An 18,876-nucleotide genomic window follows, 5' to 3' on the forward strand; every position below is an offset into this window, starting at 1 on the left:
AGTTCATTCAGGTATACACAAATATAGTTACATGGATTATCATACATAGCAGAGTATGTGTAGAGAACCTAAGATAACCCAAAAAAGTCAAAGTGACTTATTTCCATAGGGGTATATTAATATATATATATATATATATATATATATATATATATATATATATATATATATATATATATATATATATATATATATATATATATATATATATATATATATTTATTTATTTATTTATTTATTTATTTATTTATTGAAATCTTTGTGATGTATACAGTTCAGGTGGCAGCTGGTGTAGGGAATCGGACACAGTGTTGACAACTTTCAAACAGGAACATCAGCTGTTGCTCCTCAATTTCACCTCAACTGGGTTTCAGCGCTACAAGAGCCAAGTAACTTTTTTCTTTTTACAGTAAGCCGTTTTAAAATTTGTTATTCAAACTATGATAGCTGTGAAAAATGGCTCTTTGTGATTATATAAATATTACAGCTGTGTTATCAAGACATTTTCAAAGTTGCTTCTGTGATGGTGCAGGACTTTTTAATAAGAAAAATTGGAGCCACGTTTCCTCTTCCTTGGATTAAAGCAGGTTGTCTCCCACCTCCCAGGCACTGTGCTGGCCCTACGGGTTAAGCTCTTCCCCTTGAAGATTATCATAGCGTTTCAAATAACCCGTCAAGGAAGTTTCCTTGAGGCAGGTAAGGGGCTCTTGATTCGAAGAACTGGAGCTATACTCCTCTTCCTCGGATCCTGTTTGACCCTAGTGGGTTTAGGACTTAGTTTTGATTGTTATAATAATAATCTTCCTTAGATCAAACTTGACTGCCTTCAGTTCCCCCAGGCTCTGTATGACCCCTGTGGATTTACCACTATGACTAATACCTTTCCTTGGATCAAACCTGAATATTTCCCATCTCCAAGGCTCTGTAAGTCCCCTGAAGGTTTAGAGCTCCTTTCATGAGCAGGGTAGCATTATTCTCCATTTGAATGAATAGGTATCAGATTATACCTTCATGGAGGTATGCTGTTTTTTGTTAAAGGGTTCTTGCTCCAAGGAATTTGAGCAATTCTTTCCTCAGATCAGACCTTATTATCCCTCAACAGCAAACTTTTCCCAGTGACTTATTTTATATAGTATCTTTAATACTCCACTCTGGGTGTATTTAATGTTAGTAAGGATTTTTGTTTTGAGAAACTGGATGTTTCCTCCCATTCCTTGGATCAAGCCTGATTGCCTTCCCTTCCCCACGTGCTGAATAACCCCTATATGTTTAATGCTTCTTGATTAAAAAGAAATATATTTTTATTAATTATTTATTTCTACTTATTTTAATTTATTAATATTAGTTATTCTTATGATATTAGGTTTTTCTATTTATTACAGTATTCTCATTTTAATATTTCCTTTTTTTGTTACTGTGTAAAATATGCTTTACTTATTGTGCTCCTTTTGTTTAGGACTGTTGAGGAAGGTAATGATGGATGATGTTACACCAAGATTGGCACCACCACCTAAACCAACCACCCTTGAGGTACTGCAATCTGCACTGACTGGCGGTGAAAGACTGTCAGTAGTTGGACTTAACATTTTGTTCGGGTTTTTAACCCACAGGATTTGTTTGATTGGAGTACGCACATAAGAGTCTGTTAATATTTAAGAAAAAATATCTACAATATAGCTTCCTTTTGATAAATTAGACACGTATGTGCAACACTGGTATCTTCATTGTGGAAATTTTTTTTGCTACAGTAGCTTCATCAGTCCAATACAAAGAAGAATACTTCAGGACTGGAACCAAGGTTCTAGGACCAAAATGTTTCCATTAAACATAAATTTGCTCCATTTTGTGTTTTACCACTACTTGTCAGTCTACTTTGTCATCTTAAAAAGCTACAACAAAAAATGTAGGCACCAGAGTAATAAATACATCCTCAATGGGTATCTGATGTGTTAAACTGAATCTTAGTAGAAACCCCATGTAATTTTAGGGTTTAAAGGTATGAGACGTACTGTACCTAAAGAAATTAAGTGTTGTAAGCCACAAAGACATTATATTATGTAATTTCCTGAGTATTTCTTAATACAGTAGCTCTTATTCTTACACATTTCTTTTACAATTTAGAACTGTTCTGAGGGAGGGCTGCCGGGGCAACCATCCCAGAAACCATTAACAGATAATGGATGCTAATTTAGTGTTTTCTTTTTCTCGACTCCTGTGTAAATGCTCTTGTATTTTTTAAAACTAAATTTATTTTTATCTTTTTTTGCAGCCCAGGCATTTATACTCATTACTTCAATCTTTGTATTAATGCTTTAAATATTTATTTTACAGTATTATTAAAATAATGTTACCTTTTTAGGGTTGCTCAAAATGCTGTGAATAGTATTTTTTCATACATTATGACTAAATTGTAATGGCAATAATGTAAATATTAAATTCCTCTTCAAAATAACATGCTGGCCATGTCCCACTGAGGCAGGGTGAACCCCCCCCCCTTTCCAAGAAGAAAAAAAAAGGAAATGCTGTCACCATCATTCACACTATCACTGTCTTTTCTGAGGCACACAGATTAAACAGTTGACATATCACTTCAAACAGCCAATGTCCCAAACCCCTCCTTTGAAGTGCAGGAATTGTACTTTCCACCTCCAGGACTTTAGACCAGCTAACTGATTTCCCTGAATCCCTTCACAAAATATTACCCTGCTCTCACTCCAACAGCTTGTCAAGTCCTAGAAACCATTAGTCTCCATTCACTCCTATCTAACACGCTCACATGTGCCTGCTGTATATCCAGGCCCCTTGTATACAGAACATCTTGTACCCTCTCCCTCCATCCTTTCCTAGAACAACCCCTACTCCTCCTTCCCACCACTACAGATTTATACACCCTCCAAGTAGTCTCTAAATGACCAAACTACCTCAACAACCCCTCCTCAGCCCTCCACACCACCACCTAATTTCTACACAAATTCTCTGCATAATATTTACACCACACGTTGCCTTTAGACACAACATCTCCACTGCCTCCAGCCTCCTCCTTGCTGCAGCGTTCACAACCCATGCTTCACACCCATATAAGAATGTTGGTACCACTATACTCTCAAACATTCCTTTCTTTGCCTTCATGGGTAACGTTTTTTGTCTCCACAGATACCTCGATGTACTTCCCACCTTTTATCCTTCAATTCTGTGGTTTACCTTGTTCTTCATAAACCCATTCACCGACAAGTTTACTCCCCAAATATCTGAACACATTCACTTCTTCCATACCCCATTCTTCCAGTCTGATATCCAGTTTTTCTTTACCTAACTTGTTTGATACCCCTCATCACCTTATTTCCTTTGCACACCCTCCCAAACTCATCCACTAACCTTTGCAAGTTCTCTTCAGAATCTCCCAAAAGCACAGTAACAGAATCTCCTAAAAGCACAGTATCATCAGCAAAAAGTAACTGTGTCAACTCCTCTTTTATATTTGATTTCCCATAATTTAATCCTACCCTTCCCCAACACCCTAGCATTTACTTTTTACAACCCCCTTCTATAAATATGTTAAACAACCATGGTGACATTACATATCCCTGTCTAAGGTCTACTTTACCTAACCTAGCCTACCCCTACTAACCTGAACATTGCTATCCTCATAAAAACTGTACAGCATTTATTAACTTGCTACCTATTCCATACAGTTGCAAAATCTGCCACATTGTTCCTCCTATCCACCCTATCATATACATTTTCTAAATCCATAAATGCAATGAAAACTTCCCTACCTTTATCTAAATATTGTTCACTTGTATCCTTCAATGTAAGCAGTTGGGCTACCCATTCTAATGCTTCATTGTTCATCTGTGATCCTGCTCTCTGTCTTCCCTCTAAATCATTCAATAATAAATAACCCTACCATACACTTTACCTGGTATACTCAGTATCCTTATTCCTGGAGTTTACCTGGAGAGGGTTTCGGGGGTCAACACCCCCGTGGCCCGGTCTGAGACCAGGCCTCATTGTGGATCAGGGTCTGATCAACCAGGCTGTTACTGCTGGCCGCACACAAGCTGACGTACATACTTTTGTCCTCCTTCCCTTTGCATCAAGGAACTATGCACGCTCTGCCAATCCTTAGGTATCTTTCCCTCTTTCACACATTTATTTAACAAAAGTACCTACCACTTCCAAACCATATTCCCACCTGCTTTTAACATTTCTTTCATGATCCCATCATTCCAGCTGCTTTACCCCCTTTCAGTAACAAAAAAAGGCACAATACCGTGACTGGAATGATACACAAATAACCCGCACATAAAAGAGAGAAGCTTACGACGACGTTTTGGTCCGACTTGGACCGTTGTCAATGGTCCAAGTCGGACCGAAACGTCGTCGTAAGCTTCTCTCTTTTATGTGCGGGTTATTTGTGTATTACCCCCTTTCATTCTACCCACTGCCTCGCGCACCTCCTCCACACTCGCATCTGGCTCTTCTTCACTCCTAATAATTTTTTTTTTTTCAACAAGTCGGCCGTCTCCCACTGAGGCAGGATGACCCAAAAAGAAAGAAAATCCCCAAAAAGAAAACACTTTCATCATCATTCAACACTTTCACTTCACTCATACATAATCACTGTCTTTGCAGAGGCATCCAGATACAACAGTTTAGAAGCATATATAAAGATATGTAACATATTCCTCCAAATTGCCAATATCCCAAACCCCTCCTTTAAAGTGCAGGCATTGTACTTCACATTTCCAGTACTACTCCAGTCTGGCTATATAAAAATAACCGGTTTTCCTGAATCCCTTCACTAATTATTACCCTGCTCACACTCCAAAGGCTCATCAGGTCCCAAAAACCATTCATCTCCATTCATTCCTATCTAACACGCTCATGCACGCTTGCTGGAAGTTCAAGCCCCTCGCCCACAAAACCTCCTTTACTCCCTCCCTCCAACCTTTTCGAGGATGACACCTACCCTGCCTTCCTTCCCTTACAGATTTATACTCTCCCCAAGTCATTCTACTTTGATCCATTCTTTCTGAATGACCAAACCACCTTAACAACCCCTCTTCAGCCCTCTGACTATTACTTTTAACTCAACACTCCAAATTCTCTGCATAATATTTACACCACACATTACCCTTAGACAAAACATCTCCACTGCCTCCAGCCGCCTCCTTGCAGCAGCATTTACAACGCAAGCTTCACACCCAGACAAGAGTGTTAGTACTACTGTACTTTCATACATTCCCTTCTTTGCCTCCATGGATAATGTTTTTTGTCTCCACAAGTACCTCAACGCACCACTCGCCTTTTTTTCTTCATCAGTTCTATGATTAACCTCATCCTTCATGAACCCATCCGCTGACATGTCAGCTCCCAAATATTTGAAAACATTCACTTCTTCCATACTCCCTCTCTCCAATGTGATATCCAGTTTTTCTTTATCTAAATCGTTTGATACCCTCATCACCTTACTCTTTTCTATGTTCACTTTCAACTTTCTACCTTAACACACCCTCCCAAACTCATCCACTAACCTTGGCAACTTTGCTTTGGAGCCTCCCATAAGCACAGTATCATCAGCAAAAAGTAACTGTGTCAACTCCCATTTTGTATTTGATTCCCCATAATTTAATCCCACCCCTCTCCCCAACACCCTAGCATTTACCTTTTTCACAACCCCATGTATAAATATATTAAACAACCATGGTGACATTACACATCCCTGTCTGAAACCTACTTTTACCCTCTCTCCTTCACACCCTAACCTGAGTCTCACTATCCTCGTAACAACTCTTTACAGCAATTAGTAAGTTATTACCTATTCCATACACTTGTAACATCTGCCGCATTGCTCCTCTATCCACTCTATCACGTGCCTTTTCTAAATCCATAAATACAATGAAAACTTCCCTACCTTTATCTAAATACTGTTCAGATATATGCTTTAATGTAAACACTTGATCTACACATCCCCTACCCACTCTAAAGCCTCCTTGCTCGTAAGAACATAAGAAAGAAGGAACATTGCAGCAGGCCTACTGGCCCATGCGGGGCAGGTCCATGTCAACCCCCAGCTTAGACCAATGGCCCACCCAGCCAGGTCACTTCCACTTAAGGAAGGAGCATGGCATCTGACCCAGTGGCACCAGCTAGTCAGGTCTAACTCACACCCACCCACACCCACTCATGTATTTATCTAACCTATTTTTAAAACTACACAACGTCTTAGCTTCTTTAACTTTACTCGGGAGTTTGTTCCAACCATCCACAACTCTGTTACCAAACGTGTGCTTTCGTATATCCTTCCCAAATCTGAATTTTTCCAGCTTAAAACCATTGCTGCGAGTCCTTGCTAGGCTAGATATTTTTTAGCACGCTATTTACATTCCCTTTATTCATTTCTGTTTTCCATTTATACACCTCATCTGCAATCCTCTCTGTCTTGCCTCTAATTCTTTCAATAATAACCCTACCGTACACTTTATAATTTTTTTTGTCCCCTTCCCTTTATATAAAGGAACTATACACGCTCTCTGCCAATCCCTAGGTACCTTCCCCTTTTTCATACATTTATTAAACAAAAATACCAACCACTCCAACAATTTATCACCCCCTGCTTTTAACATTTGTCATGATCCCATCAGTTCCAGCTGCTTTACCCCCCTTCATTCTATGTAATGCCTCACGCACCTCCCCCACACTCACATCCTGCACTTCTTCACTCCTAAAAGATGCTACTCCTTCCTGGCCAGTGCATGAAATTACTGCCTCCCTTTCTTCATCGACATTTAAAAAGTTCCTCAAAATATTCCTGCCATCTACCCAATACCACCAGCTCCCCATCTACTAACTCCCCTATTCTGTTTTTAACTGACAAATCCATTCGTTCCCTAGGCTTTCTTAACTTGCTTTTCTCACTCCAGAATTTTTCTTATTTTCTGCAAAATTTCTTGACAGTGCCTCTCCCCCACTATCAACTGCTCTCCTTTTGTGCACTCTCACCACTTTCTTCACCTTTCTTTTACTCTCCATATACTCTACTCCTGTAGATGAATGGTTCAGAGAACCGACAAGTTGATAAATTAGACACGTGCAACACATGGGTATCTTTAATGAGGAAATGTTTAGCCACACAATGGCTTTGTCAATCCATACAAAGGAGAACGGTGAAGAACAGGAGTAGTTTGAGGTAATCAGTCCCTCAGCCTCTCATAAGCTACTGTCTTCTCTTTTATCACACCCTTTACTTCATCATTCCACAAGTCACTCTTTCCTCCTGCACCTACCCTCCTATAGCCACAAAATTTCTGCCCCACATTCTAATACCGCCTTTTTAAAACTATCCCAACCCTCTTCAGTCTCCCCACTACTCATACTTGTATTAGCTCACTTGTATTTGACTTTTTTGGGTTATCCTAGGTTCTCTACACACATGCTGCTATGTATGATAATTCTATGTAACTGTATTTGTGTATACCTGAATAAACTTACTTACTTACACCTTTCTGCCAATAGTTGCTTATATCTCACCCTAACTTCCTCTTCCCTTAGTTTATATACTTTCACCTCTCTCTTGCTGTTTCCATTTCCATTTTGTCCCATCTACCTCTTACTTTAACTGTAGCTACAACTAATTAATGATCCAATATATCAGTTGCCCATCTATCAACATGTACATCCTGAAGCGTACCCATCAACCTTTTATCCACCAATACACAACCTAATGAACTACATTCATTACATGCTATATCATATCTTTTATACTTATTTATCCTCTCTTTCATAAAATATGTATTACTTATTACCAAACCTCTTTCTACACATAGCTCAATTAAAGGCTCTCCATTTTTATTTACCCCTGGCACCCCAAATTTACTTACTACTCCCTCCACAACATTTTTACCCACTTTAGTATTGAGATCCCCATCCACAATTACTCTCTCACTTGATTCAGAACTCCCCATGCACTCTCAACATTTCCCAAAATCTCTCTCTTCTACACTTCTCTCTTCTCCAGGTCCATAAACACTTACTATAGCACACTTTTCACATCCAACCCTTATTTTACTCCACATAATCCTTCAATTTATACATTTATATTCCCTCTTTTCCTGCCATAACCTATCCTTCAACATTATTGCTACTCCTTTAGCTCTAACTCTATTTGTAACCCCTGACCTAATCCCATTTATTTGAAACCCCTGACCTAATCCCATTTATTTCTCCCCACTGAAACTCTCCTATCCCCTGCAGCTTTGTTTCACTTAAAGCCAGGACATCCAGCTTCTTTTCATTCAGAACATCCACAATTATCTCTTTCTTATTATTCGCACAACATCCACGCACATTCAAACATCCCACTTTGACGGTTTTCTTCTTTTTCTTCTTAGTAAGCTATATGGGAAAAGGGGTTAGTAGCCCATTGTTCCTGGCATTTTAGTTGACTTTTAAAACACGCATGGCTTACGGAGGAAAGATTCTTATTCCACTTCCACATGGATATGAAAGGAAAAGCAATAAGAATAAGAACTATTAAGATAAAATCAAAGAAAACTCAGATGAGTGTGTATACATAAACATGTACATGCATGTGTAGTGTGACCTAAGTGTGAATAAAAGTAACAAGATGTATACCTGAAATCTTGCATGTTTGAGACAGAAAAAAAGACACCAGCAATCCTACCATCATGTAAAACAAAATACAGGCTTCCTCTTTACATTCACTTGGTAGGACGGTAGTGCCTCCCTGAGTGGTTGCTGTCTACTAACCTACTACCTTAAACTCCTAATAATATTAGCATAAATTCTGCCCAAAATGCAGTGGATATTGACATAACCAGATACAGGATTTTCGTGTAGATACAATTTACCTTAGTGTATTATTGTTGATAGGTATAGATAAATAAGGTTTGAATTCATTCAATGAACTATTTAGTTTTATTGTCTATGTTCATTTAAATTCTTCTGAATAATAGTGCCAAAGTGTTTAGAAAAATGTAAAGTGTTTATATATATATATATATATATATATATATTTTTTTTTTTTTTATTATCTTGAAGTCATTCTGTTTCGCTCCATTCTCTCTACATGTCCGAACCACCTCAACAACCCTTCCTCAGCCCTCTGGACAACAGTTTTGGTAATCCCGCACCTCCTCCTAACTTCCAAACTACGAATTCTCTGCATTATATTCACACCACACATTGCCCTCAGACATGACATCTCCACTGCCTCCAGCCTTCTCCTCGCTGCAACATTCATCACCCACGCTTCACACCCATATAAGAGCGTTGGTAAAACTATACTCTCATACATTCCCCTCTTTGCCTCCATATATATATATATATATATATATATATATATATATATATATATATATATATTATATATTTTTTTTTTTTTTCAACAAGTCGGCCGTCTCCCACCGAGGCAGGGTGACCCAAAAAAGAAAGAAAATCCCCAAAAAGAAAATACTTTCATCATTATTCAACACTTTCACCACACTCGCACATTATCACTGTTTTTGCAGAGGTGCTCAGAATACAACAGTCTAGAAGCATACACATATAAAGATACACAACATATCCCTCCAAACTGCCAATATCCCAAACCCCTCCTTTAAAGTGCAGGCATTGTACTTCCCATTTACAGGACTCAAGTCCGACTATATGAAAATAACCGGTTTCCCTGAATCCCTTCACTAAATATTACCCTGCTCACACTCCAACAGATCGTCAGGTCCCAAGTACCATTATATATATATATATATATATATATATATATATATATATATATATATATATATATATATATATATATATATATATATATATATATATATATATATATATATATATATATATCACACACACACACACACACACACACACACACACACATACATACATACTCTACTTGTCCTTCATTCTTTGTGGTAATAAATGCCTGATGAGCTCACAAAATCTAGAATTTACAGAACTGGTAATTACTCTGTTTTTCAAAATCTTCGAAATATTTATTAAGCTGCTGCTTTATAGCAATAAAATTAAGCCCCATTAATAATATGTACATACTGGAAAAGGTTTTACTAAGAATTATCAAGGTTTTAGTACATTTTATACTAAGGTAATATTGTATAATCTTTCATTGCAGTTGAGCACACCCAAGCCTGTGGTACCTGAGGTGTCGCTGATGTTTGATAGTGATGACAGTCTAATATGGCAAGGATCACGGCACAGTCTTCCAAATGAAAGAGCAACAGCTTTTGGAAATCAGTTAAGCCAAGATAAAGACCAAATCTGTACTCAAATTGTTGGCAACTCAAAAAGCTCTTCCATACAGGATGTGGGGAAAGTTTTAGGAAAGAATACCTATTCCAACTCTTCACCAAGGATATCACAAGTCAGAAATGTTCATTTTGAGTCCTCTCCAAGATACATTTCAAGTCAAGTAAAAGACAGTGTGGCTGGTGGGATATTGCCAAGGAGGCTTAATGATTCTCAAGAAAATCTGTCAAAATATGTAGGCACTTCACCTCTCATAAGTCCATCTATTAACACGGCTACAAATGAGAGGCCTTATAATCCCCAGGTGTATAGTCCTGCACATAAAATTGCAGCAAGGAATGATTTATATGATTTTGGGACTGATGGTTTAAAAAAACATGTCTCCCCAATGACAAAAAATAAAATGCCTGTTGTGCAGAATTATGCAACTTGCACAGAAAAGATTTTGACACATCCACATTCCAGTCAGAATGATGTTAACCCATATATTTTCAAAAATGGTTCAGCACTTAAACCATTAATAAATCAGGTTTTACCTGCTATTAAGAATACTACTCATCCCATTGAAACCGAAACCAACATTTCCATTAAAAATAGTGACTTTTCTAATAATTCTCCTTTGCTTCAGAACAAAGAAAATGTGAGCAGTCAAGTTAATGAAGAAAGAATGAACAGTGTTCATAGAAATTACTTTTCACCTCTTTCTACCTCCCTTCCTTTACAAGCTCTTCAGACTAATCAAAATTTCCAGGGTCAAAGATCTCTTCCTATTAATCAAGAGTGTGTTCATCCAGAACCTCCCAGCTACTATCCTCTGGCAGGTGGTAGATTGTACAGTCCAACAGACCCAATGGTTTATCATCTAATCGAAGATCAGAACCTTCAAATTTTAAAGCTGACTAAAACTTTAGACTACATCATGAGAAAACAGCAGGAAATTGAATCCCCCAAAGATGTAGCAACAGGTGAAGTCGTAAAGGATAAAATAATATATGCAAAAAGGAGCAGTTTGAATCGAGAGTGTCTTCAAAGAGAAATATCCACACAGACATCAGATAGCACCATACCAGAAACAAAATCTGTTGGCGTGAACACAGATTTAACTTGGATGGATTTTGTGGATTCTGATCGACAATGTGATACTGTTGCTAATCACTTGGGTTCCAGTTATGGTAGGAGACCCAGATGTGATCAAGAGAAAGAAGAATCATTAACAGAGAGAAATGACTTGAGAACAGAGCAAGCCACTCCTGTCAACATGACAAACAATTGTGGTGACATTGTGAGTGAATCAAATAATGGTTGTCCTAGGTAGGTCCCAAAATGTCTGATATTATACTTATTAGCATGTAAAGATGCATATACTGTATTCATTACATTCTAATGTCATTTTATTAAATCACTTCACACCATAGTTAATTTTTCATTAAAGCCAGTTATTAAATGAAATTTAAAGTCACATCAGGGTAAAGGCCCAAAAAATAGTTTTCAGTTTCAAAACATTTTCATAATTTCTTGTACTTTGTACTTATGCTTGCCATTTAGTTTAGGAAGACTAGCAATGAAATTTGTATTGTAGGTTATGGTGCATACAGTGGAACCCCCATATCTGCGGGTCCTGTATCCACGGTTTCAGTTATCTGCGGTTTGCCGTGGCCCGAAAACAACCCTTAATGTTTGCTTAATAATGGTTTAAGAGTGCAAAAGTAGTGATGGTGGAAGTTCTCCAAAGCTTAAGAGAAGCTGTGAAGTGCTTCCCATCATTGAAAAAGTGATAATTCTCCACTTATTATGCATAATTTTTCAATTAAACTTTATAATAGGTATGTATGTAAATGATAATTGACATGTATAGGGTTAGCTTCTATCCATGGTTTCGGTATCCACGGCACATCCTTGCAGTGTATCCCCCACAGATATGGGAGGTCCTACTATACTGTGTGTAGCATTCCCCCGTCCCCCCAGAAGTCCGCCGTCTCCCACCTAGGCAGGGTGACCCAAAAAGTAAGAAAATCCCCAAAAAGAAAATACTTTCATCATCATTCAACACTTTCACCTCACTCATACATAATCACTGTCTTCGCAGAGCCACCCAGCTACAACAGTTGAGAAGCATATATGTTCTCACTGCCTCCTGCACTTCCACTATCTTCCTTCACTCTGCTAGTGTTCTCCATTTTCTGTCTCCTGCACTTCCACTATCTTCCTTCACTCTGCTAGTGTTCTCCATGTTCTCACTGTCTCCTACACTTCCACTATCTTCCTTCACTCTGCTAGTGTTCTCCATGTTCTCACTGCCTCCTGAAGATACTTGTATAAGATACCTCTCCAAACTGCCAATATCCCAAATACCTCCTCTAAGGTGCAGGCATTGTACTTCCCATTTCCAGTACTCAAGCCTGGCTATATAAAAATAGCTGGTTTCTCTGATTCCCTTCACTAAATATTACCCTGCTCACACTCCAACAGCTCGTCATGTCCCAAAAACCATTCATCTCCATTTACTCATATCTAACACACTCATGCACGCTTGCTGGAAGTCCAAGCCCCTCGCCCACAATACCTCCTTTACCCCCTCCCTCCAACCTTTTCGAGGACGACCCCTACCCCGCCTTCCTTCCCCTACAGATTTATACACTCTCCAAGTCATTCTACTTTGATCCATTTTCTCTAAATGACCAAACCACCTCAACAGCCCCGCTTCAGCCCTCTGACTAATACTTTTATTAACTCCACACTCTGAATTCTCTGCATAATATTTACATCACACATTGCCCTTAGACACGACATCTCCACTGCCTCCAGCCGCCTCCTCACTGCAGCATTTACAACCCAAGCTTCACACCCATATAAGAGTGTTAGTACCACTATATTTTCATAAATTCCCTTCTTTGCCTCTATGGATAACATTTTTTTGTCTCCACAAATACCTCAACGCACCACTCGCCTTTTTTCCTTCATCAATTCTATGATTACCCTCATCCTTCATAAACCCATCCACTGACACGTCAACTCCCAAATAGTATCTGAAAACATTCACTTCTTCCATATCCCCTCTCTCCAATGTGATAACCAATTTTTCTTTATCTAAATTGTTTGATACCCTCATCACCTTACTCTTATCTATTTTCACTTTCAACTTTCTACCTTTACACACCCTCCCAAACTCGTTCACTAACCTTTGCAACTTTTCTTTAGAATCTCCCATAAGCACAGTATCATCAGCAAAAAGTAACTGTGTCAACTCCCATTTTGTATTGATTCCCCATAATTTAATCCCACCCCTCTCCCCAACACCCTAACATTTACAGTGGTACCTCGAGTTTCGAACAGCTTCCAACTCGAACAATTATGTAAGTGTATTTTTGTAAGTGCTTTTGTAAGTGTATTTTTGTAAGTGCTTTTGTAAGTGTATTTTTGGGGGTCTGAAACGGACTAATCTAATTTACAGTATTTCTTGTGGGAACAAATTCGTTCGGTATTGGCACTCGAACAGCCTTCTGGAACGAATTAAGTTTGTAACTCGAGGTACCACTGTACTTCTTTCACAACCCCATCTATAAATACATATATTAAACAACCATGGTAACATTACACATCCCTGTCTAAGACCTACTTTTACTGGGAAGTAATCTCTGAATTTATTGTAATTTTTAAATTTAGTATTTTTCAAATTTATTTTTATTTCACTGAAAGCAACCTTATTATCTCCCTAGAAGTTTCTTTGTCAACTTGCCTTCAACATCTGCATGAATGTTCTTCATAAATAATAGTCACTTGTTACTAGAACATATTGATCCATAAATAGATTCTTGCTTTCACCAAACAGTTGTGCCCAGAAAAGTAACATTTGTTGAAACAATTATTTTCTGAATAAAGCATTATTAAAGAGGGACTACCTGTAGCTTGGTTATTATAATTTTAGTTCCTTAAATCTACTAGCTATGAGCATTGTGATTACGTAGCCTTTGGTTTAGTTACAGTACCTTTGTATGTATTAATACCTAATGTTTTAATAACAGAAGATTCTGCATATTGCTGCAGGAATGATAGAAGTGTTGAATGGGTAGATTCCTTAGCCTTGGGAGAGAGTGCTAAGGCATATGAAAATAACCTCCAGGCCCAAAACCAATCTTCTAGCTCTGTCTCTGGCCCACCTGGTGTTACTTTCTACAACAATGTTATGGTAAGCTCTTCACACTTAATAGTGTTAAATTTGAAGTGAGACTTTTCCTGTTACACAGTTAGGCTCTTTGCAATACTGTATGTTATATTGTACTACTCAAAAATATTCTATGTAATGATTTGCAGTACAGTTGCAGCATACCACAAGCTGCACAGGAGAGACAGGCATGATCACTTGTAAGAAAGTGGCCATGTGTGAGGTACATGTGCCCACTGCTCAGTTTACTGAGTTTAGTCTTGGGATGATTGCTGTGGAATGAGGATAGCCAAATGCCAACATCCTGCTGAACCCTGTATAGTTGCTTATCTCTAGGGCCTACCAGGCCTGCCACGTTCCAGAGACCTACCAATGTACATGGTCTATACCTCTGAGGCAGAGGTCTGCATCAGTGACTTCTTGGAAAACACCACACATTAATTAATCCTTTACCTGAGTATTACTCTCACATCTGGGATAAGCCCCTTCTACCAGTATTTTTCCGAGTTTAATCTTCAATATTAATGGGGAGAGGGGAGGTGGAGCTGCCTTACCAAGTAGTTGGTATATATTTTGTATCCTTATTTTAATTTTGCTTGGCTGTTAACAATAGAGAGCAGAATTCTGCCATTAATGTGCTTTATATCTAAAGTAAATATTTTATATGCCTAAATTATCATCCATAATAAGAATTTGAAAAGACTGTAAATAGAAAGCAAGATGCAACTTCTGTCTACATTATGTTTTAACCAAAAAGAAAAGATGACTTGTGTAGAGCTTTGACCACACCTTGGTTATCTGGCTGGAAATATTGAAAATCCATTGCATATAGAGTCTAAATGAGGTAACATTTGTGAAGAGATTCAGGGAAACCGGCAGGCCGGACTTGAGCCCTGGAGATGGGTAGTACAGTGCCTGCACTCTGGAGGAGGGGTGTTAATGTTGCTGTTTTATAACTAGTGTAAGTGCATCTCTGGCAAAACAGTGATGGAATGAATGATGGTGACAATTATTGTTTTTCGGGCTACCCTGCCTTGGTGGGAGACTGCTGATGTGTTAATAAAAAAATATTTCTCGGGACATTCAGAAAGAGAGTGGCTGTGTGCATTCTTTCCAGCAGGAAATTAACATTATTAAAAGATTGGAATGTGTCAGTGTATACTAAAGGATTGCTGTTTTTATTTTTAGGTTTATTAAATAACTTCTAGATCAATATGTAAAAATATTTACTGTTCACCTTTGTTGCAGACAAATATCAAACAAATTCTCCAAAATTCTAAGACTGCTGAAGAAGAAAAGGGGCAAACTCAACATAATGAAGACATCATTCAGTCCAGAAGGGTAATATTAACCTTAAATTTTTCCTATTTTATGGCTGCCTGGCATTTTAGGAAGTGGTTATATACACGTAGTAGAAGTATGTGCAATATACCCTCTACTAAATTACTCCCCTAGGTATACATGGGAGAAAAAATTAAAATAAAAAATTGTCTATACAACCATACCCCCCAAATTTGTGTTGTTGTTAAGCATTGTTTTTACCGATGAGCAGCCTGTGAATAATTTTTTTTTTTTTTTTTTTTTTTTTTCAACAAGTCGGCCGTCTCCCACCGAGGCAGGTTTTAATTGGTGCTTGTTTTAGGAGGCTTAGAACACTATTCCTAAAATGAAAAATATCCATAATATTTTGCTCAAAATGTGTTCAGTGATTTTTCCCATGCTCAAGTCTCCTGTTTTAGTCATTTTTAAGACTGTCGGTATTAACCGCATTAGAGGTATTTAAAGAGATTACTCTCTGAAATGCAGAATGAGTCCAAATCTGAAATTAAGCATTATGCAGATAATTTTATGTTTTTGCAGATTCTAGATTTGTGGGACTTTTTTTCTTTTTCAACAAGTTGGCTGTCTCCGACCATGGCAGGGTGACCCAAAAAGAAAGGAAATCCCCAAAAAGAAAATACTTTCATCATCATTCAACACTTTCACCTCACTTGCACATAATCACTGTCTTTGCCGAGGTTCCCAGATAAAACAGTTTAGAAGCATATATAAAGGTGTTGGAGTGTGAGCAGGGTAATATTAAGTGAAGGGATTCAGGAAAACTGGTTATTTTTATATAGCCGGACTTGAGTCCTGGAAATGGGAAGTACAATGCCTGCACTCTAAAGGAGGGGTTTCGGGATATTAGCAGTTTGGAGGGATATGTTGTGTATCTTTATACGTATATGCTTTTAAACTGTTGTGTTCTGAGCACCTCTGCAAAAACAGTGATTATGTGTGAGTGAGGTGAAAGTGTTGAATGATGATGAAAGTATTTTCTTTTTAGGGATTTTCTTTCTTTTTTGGGTTACCCTGCCTCGGTGGGAGATGGCCGACTTGTTGGAAAAAAAAAATTTGTATAACATATCCCTCCAAACTGTCAATATCCGAAATCCCTCCTTTAAAGTGCAGGCATTGTACTTCCCATTTCCAGTACTCAAGTCTGGCTTTATAAAAATAACCAGTTTCCCTGAATCCCTTCACTAAATATTACTCTGCTCACACTCCAACAGCTCGTCAGGTCCCAAAAACCATTCGCCTCCATTCATTCCTATTTAACACGCTCACATGTGCTTGCTGGAAGTCCAAGCCCCTCACCCACAAAACCTCCTCAACCCCCTCCCTCCACCCTTTTCGAGGATGACCCCTACCCGCCTTCCTTCCCCTACAGATTTATAAGCTCTCCAAGTCATTCTACTTTGATCCATTCTCTCTAAATGACCAGACCACCTCAACAACCCCTCTTCAGCCCTCTAACTAATACTTTAAGTAACTCCACACCACCTCCTAATTTCCACACTGCAAATTCTCTGCATAATATTTACATAACCCAAAAATTTGTTTAGTTCCATGTTAGAAAAGGCAAGCTTGTGTTGGCAGTAACTAATGGAACATTATCACTCATCCAGTACTGCCTGTTGCCTCTCTGATTATATGTTGCATAAGGCAAAGTAAAAATGTAAGATGAGAGCATTAAAAGTTGAGGAAACGAGGGAAAATTAAAATTTTTGAAGGCTGGTGTAAGTGAAAAATATATATCCAGACAATAAAATGAATTAATTGTTTGTGAGGAAAATTATGGTCAACATGTATATGTTGGAGCTTGAGCAAGGTAACTTTTATGAAGGGATTCAGTGGCTAGTTAGTCTTGGAGTGGGGAAAATGCAGTGTCTGCATGTTACAGGAGAGGTGGGGATGTTGCAGTCAGAGGGTAATCTGATCATCAGCACACTTCTGGGGAGAGCAGTTGAATGAATGATGGTGAATGCATTGTCTTGTCTGGGGTCACCCTTTCTTGGTGGGAGATGGCTATTGAGTGAAATTTATTAATAATTTTTATCTTAAGCTAATTTGTTACTTCTGTGCATTAGCCTGTAGAAGCCGAGGTTGTGGAGACTGTTGAGCCACCACCTGACCCTCAGATTGAAGCTGTAAGGAAGCAGCTCGTACAGTTTGGCATTAGCTTCATTGACCCTGTAACTCTAACTTCAAATCATAAGTAAGTATAGATATCTTATTTTTCTGCATTTTATGTGCCATTCTTTTTAATTAGTCATGATATATATGTATATATGATATATATGTAGGTAGTAGGTTGGTAGACAGCAACCACCCAGGGAGGTACTACCGTCTTGCCAAGTGAGTGTAAAACGAAAGCCTGTGATTGTTTTACATGATGGTAGGATTGCTGATGTCTTTTGTCTGTCTCATAAATATGCAAGATTACAGGCATGTCTTGCTACTTCTACTTACACTTAGGTCACACTACACATACATGTACACATTTATTTATACACACTCATCTGAGTTTTCTTTGATTTTATCTTAATAGTTCTTGGTCTTATTACTTTTCCTTTTATATCCATGGGGAAGTGGAATAAGAATCTTTCCTCCGTAAGCCATGCGTGTTGTAAAAGTCAACTAAAATGCCGGGAACAATGGGCTAGTAACCCCTTTTCCTGTAAAGATTACTAAAAAGAATAAGAAGAAGAAAATTGTCAAAGTGGGAAGTCTGAATGTGCGTGGATGTTGTGCAGATGATAAGAAAGGGATGATTGTGGATGTTATGAATGAGAAGAAGCTGGATGTCCTGGCTTTAAGTGAAACAAAGCTGAAGGGGGTGGGAGAGTTTCAGTGGAGAGGAATAAATGGGATTAGGTCAGGGGTTTCAAATAGAGTTAGAGCTAAAGAAGGAGTAGCAATAATGTTGAAGAATAAGCTATGGCAGGAAAAGAGGGACTATAAATGTATTAATTCAAGGATTATGTGGAGTAAAATAAAGATTGGATGTGAAAAGTGGGTTATAATAAGCGTGTATGCACCTGGAGAAGAGAGAAGTGTAGAGGAGAGAGAGAGATTTTGGGAAATGTTGAGTGAATGCGTGG

General features: G+C 38.2%; 1 protein-coding gene across 4 annotated transcripts in view; it reads left to right on the forward strand.

The window, feature by feature from the left end:
• The first annotated feature begins 271 nt into the window (after positions 1-271).
• Positions 272-18,876, forward strand: part of LOC128685436 (SCL-interrupting locus protein homolog) — a 33,421-nt gene continuing 14,816 nt past the window's right edge. Inside the window, exons 1-7 of one of the 4 annotated variants that reach the window (XM_053771959.2) lie at positions 286-409; positions 607-696; positions 1,457-1,530; positions 10,157-11,601; positions 14,335-14,476; positions 15,701-15,793; positions 17,863-17,990. In XM_053771959.2, coding sequence (XP_053627934.2) covers positions 1,474-1,530; positions 10,157-11,601; positions 14,335-14,476; positions 15,701-15,793; positions 17,863-17,990 — 1,865 coding nt within the window. In that variant the 5' untranslated portion in view covers positions 286-409; positions 607-696; positions 1,457-1,473. Of the gene's footprint in view, positions 410-606; positions 697-1,456; positions 1,531-10,156; positions 11,602-14,334; positions 14,477-15,700; positions 15,794-17,862; positions 17,991-18,876 lie in introns of all 4 variants that reach the window. The other 3 variants (XM_053771960.2, XM_053771961.2, XM_053771958.2) reach the window with 3 other exon arrangements.

This window comes from Cherax quadricarinatus, chromosome 8, assembly GCF_038502225.1.
Source record: "Cherax quadricarinatus isolate ZL_2023a chromosome 8, ASM3850222v1, whole genome shotgun sequence".
Taxonomy (NCBI): Eukaryota; Metazoa; Arthropoda; class Malacostraca; order Decapoda; family Parastacidae; genus Cherax; species Cherax quadricarinatus.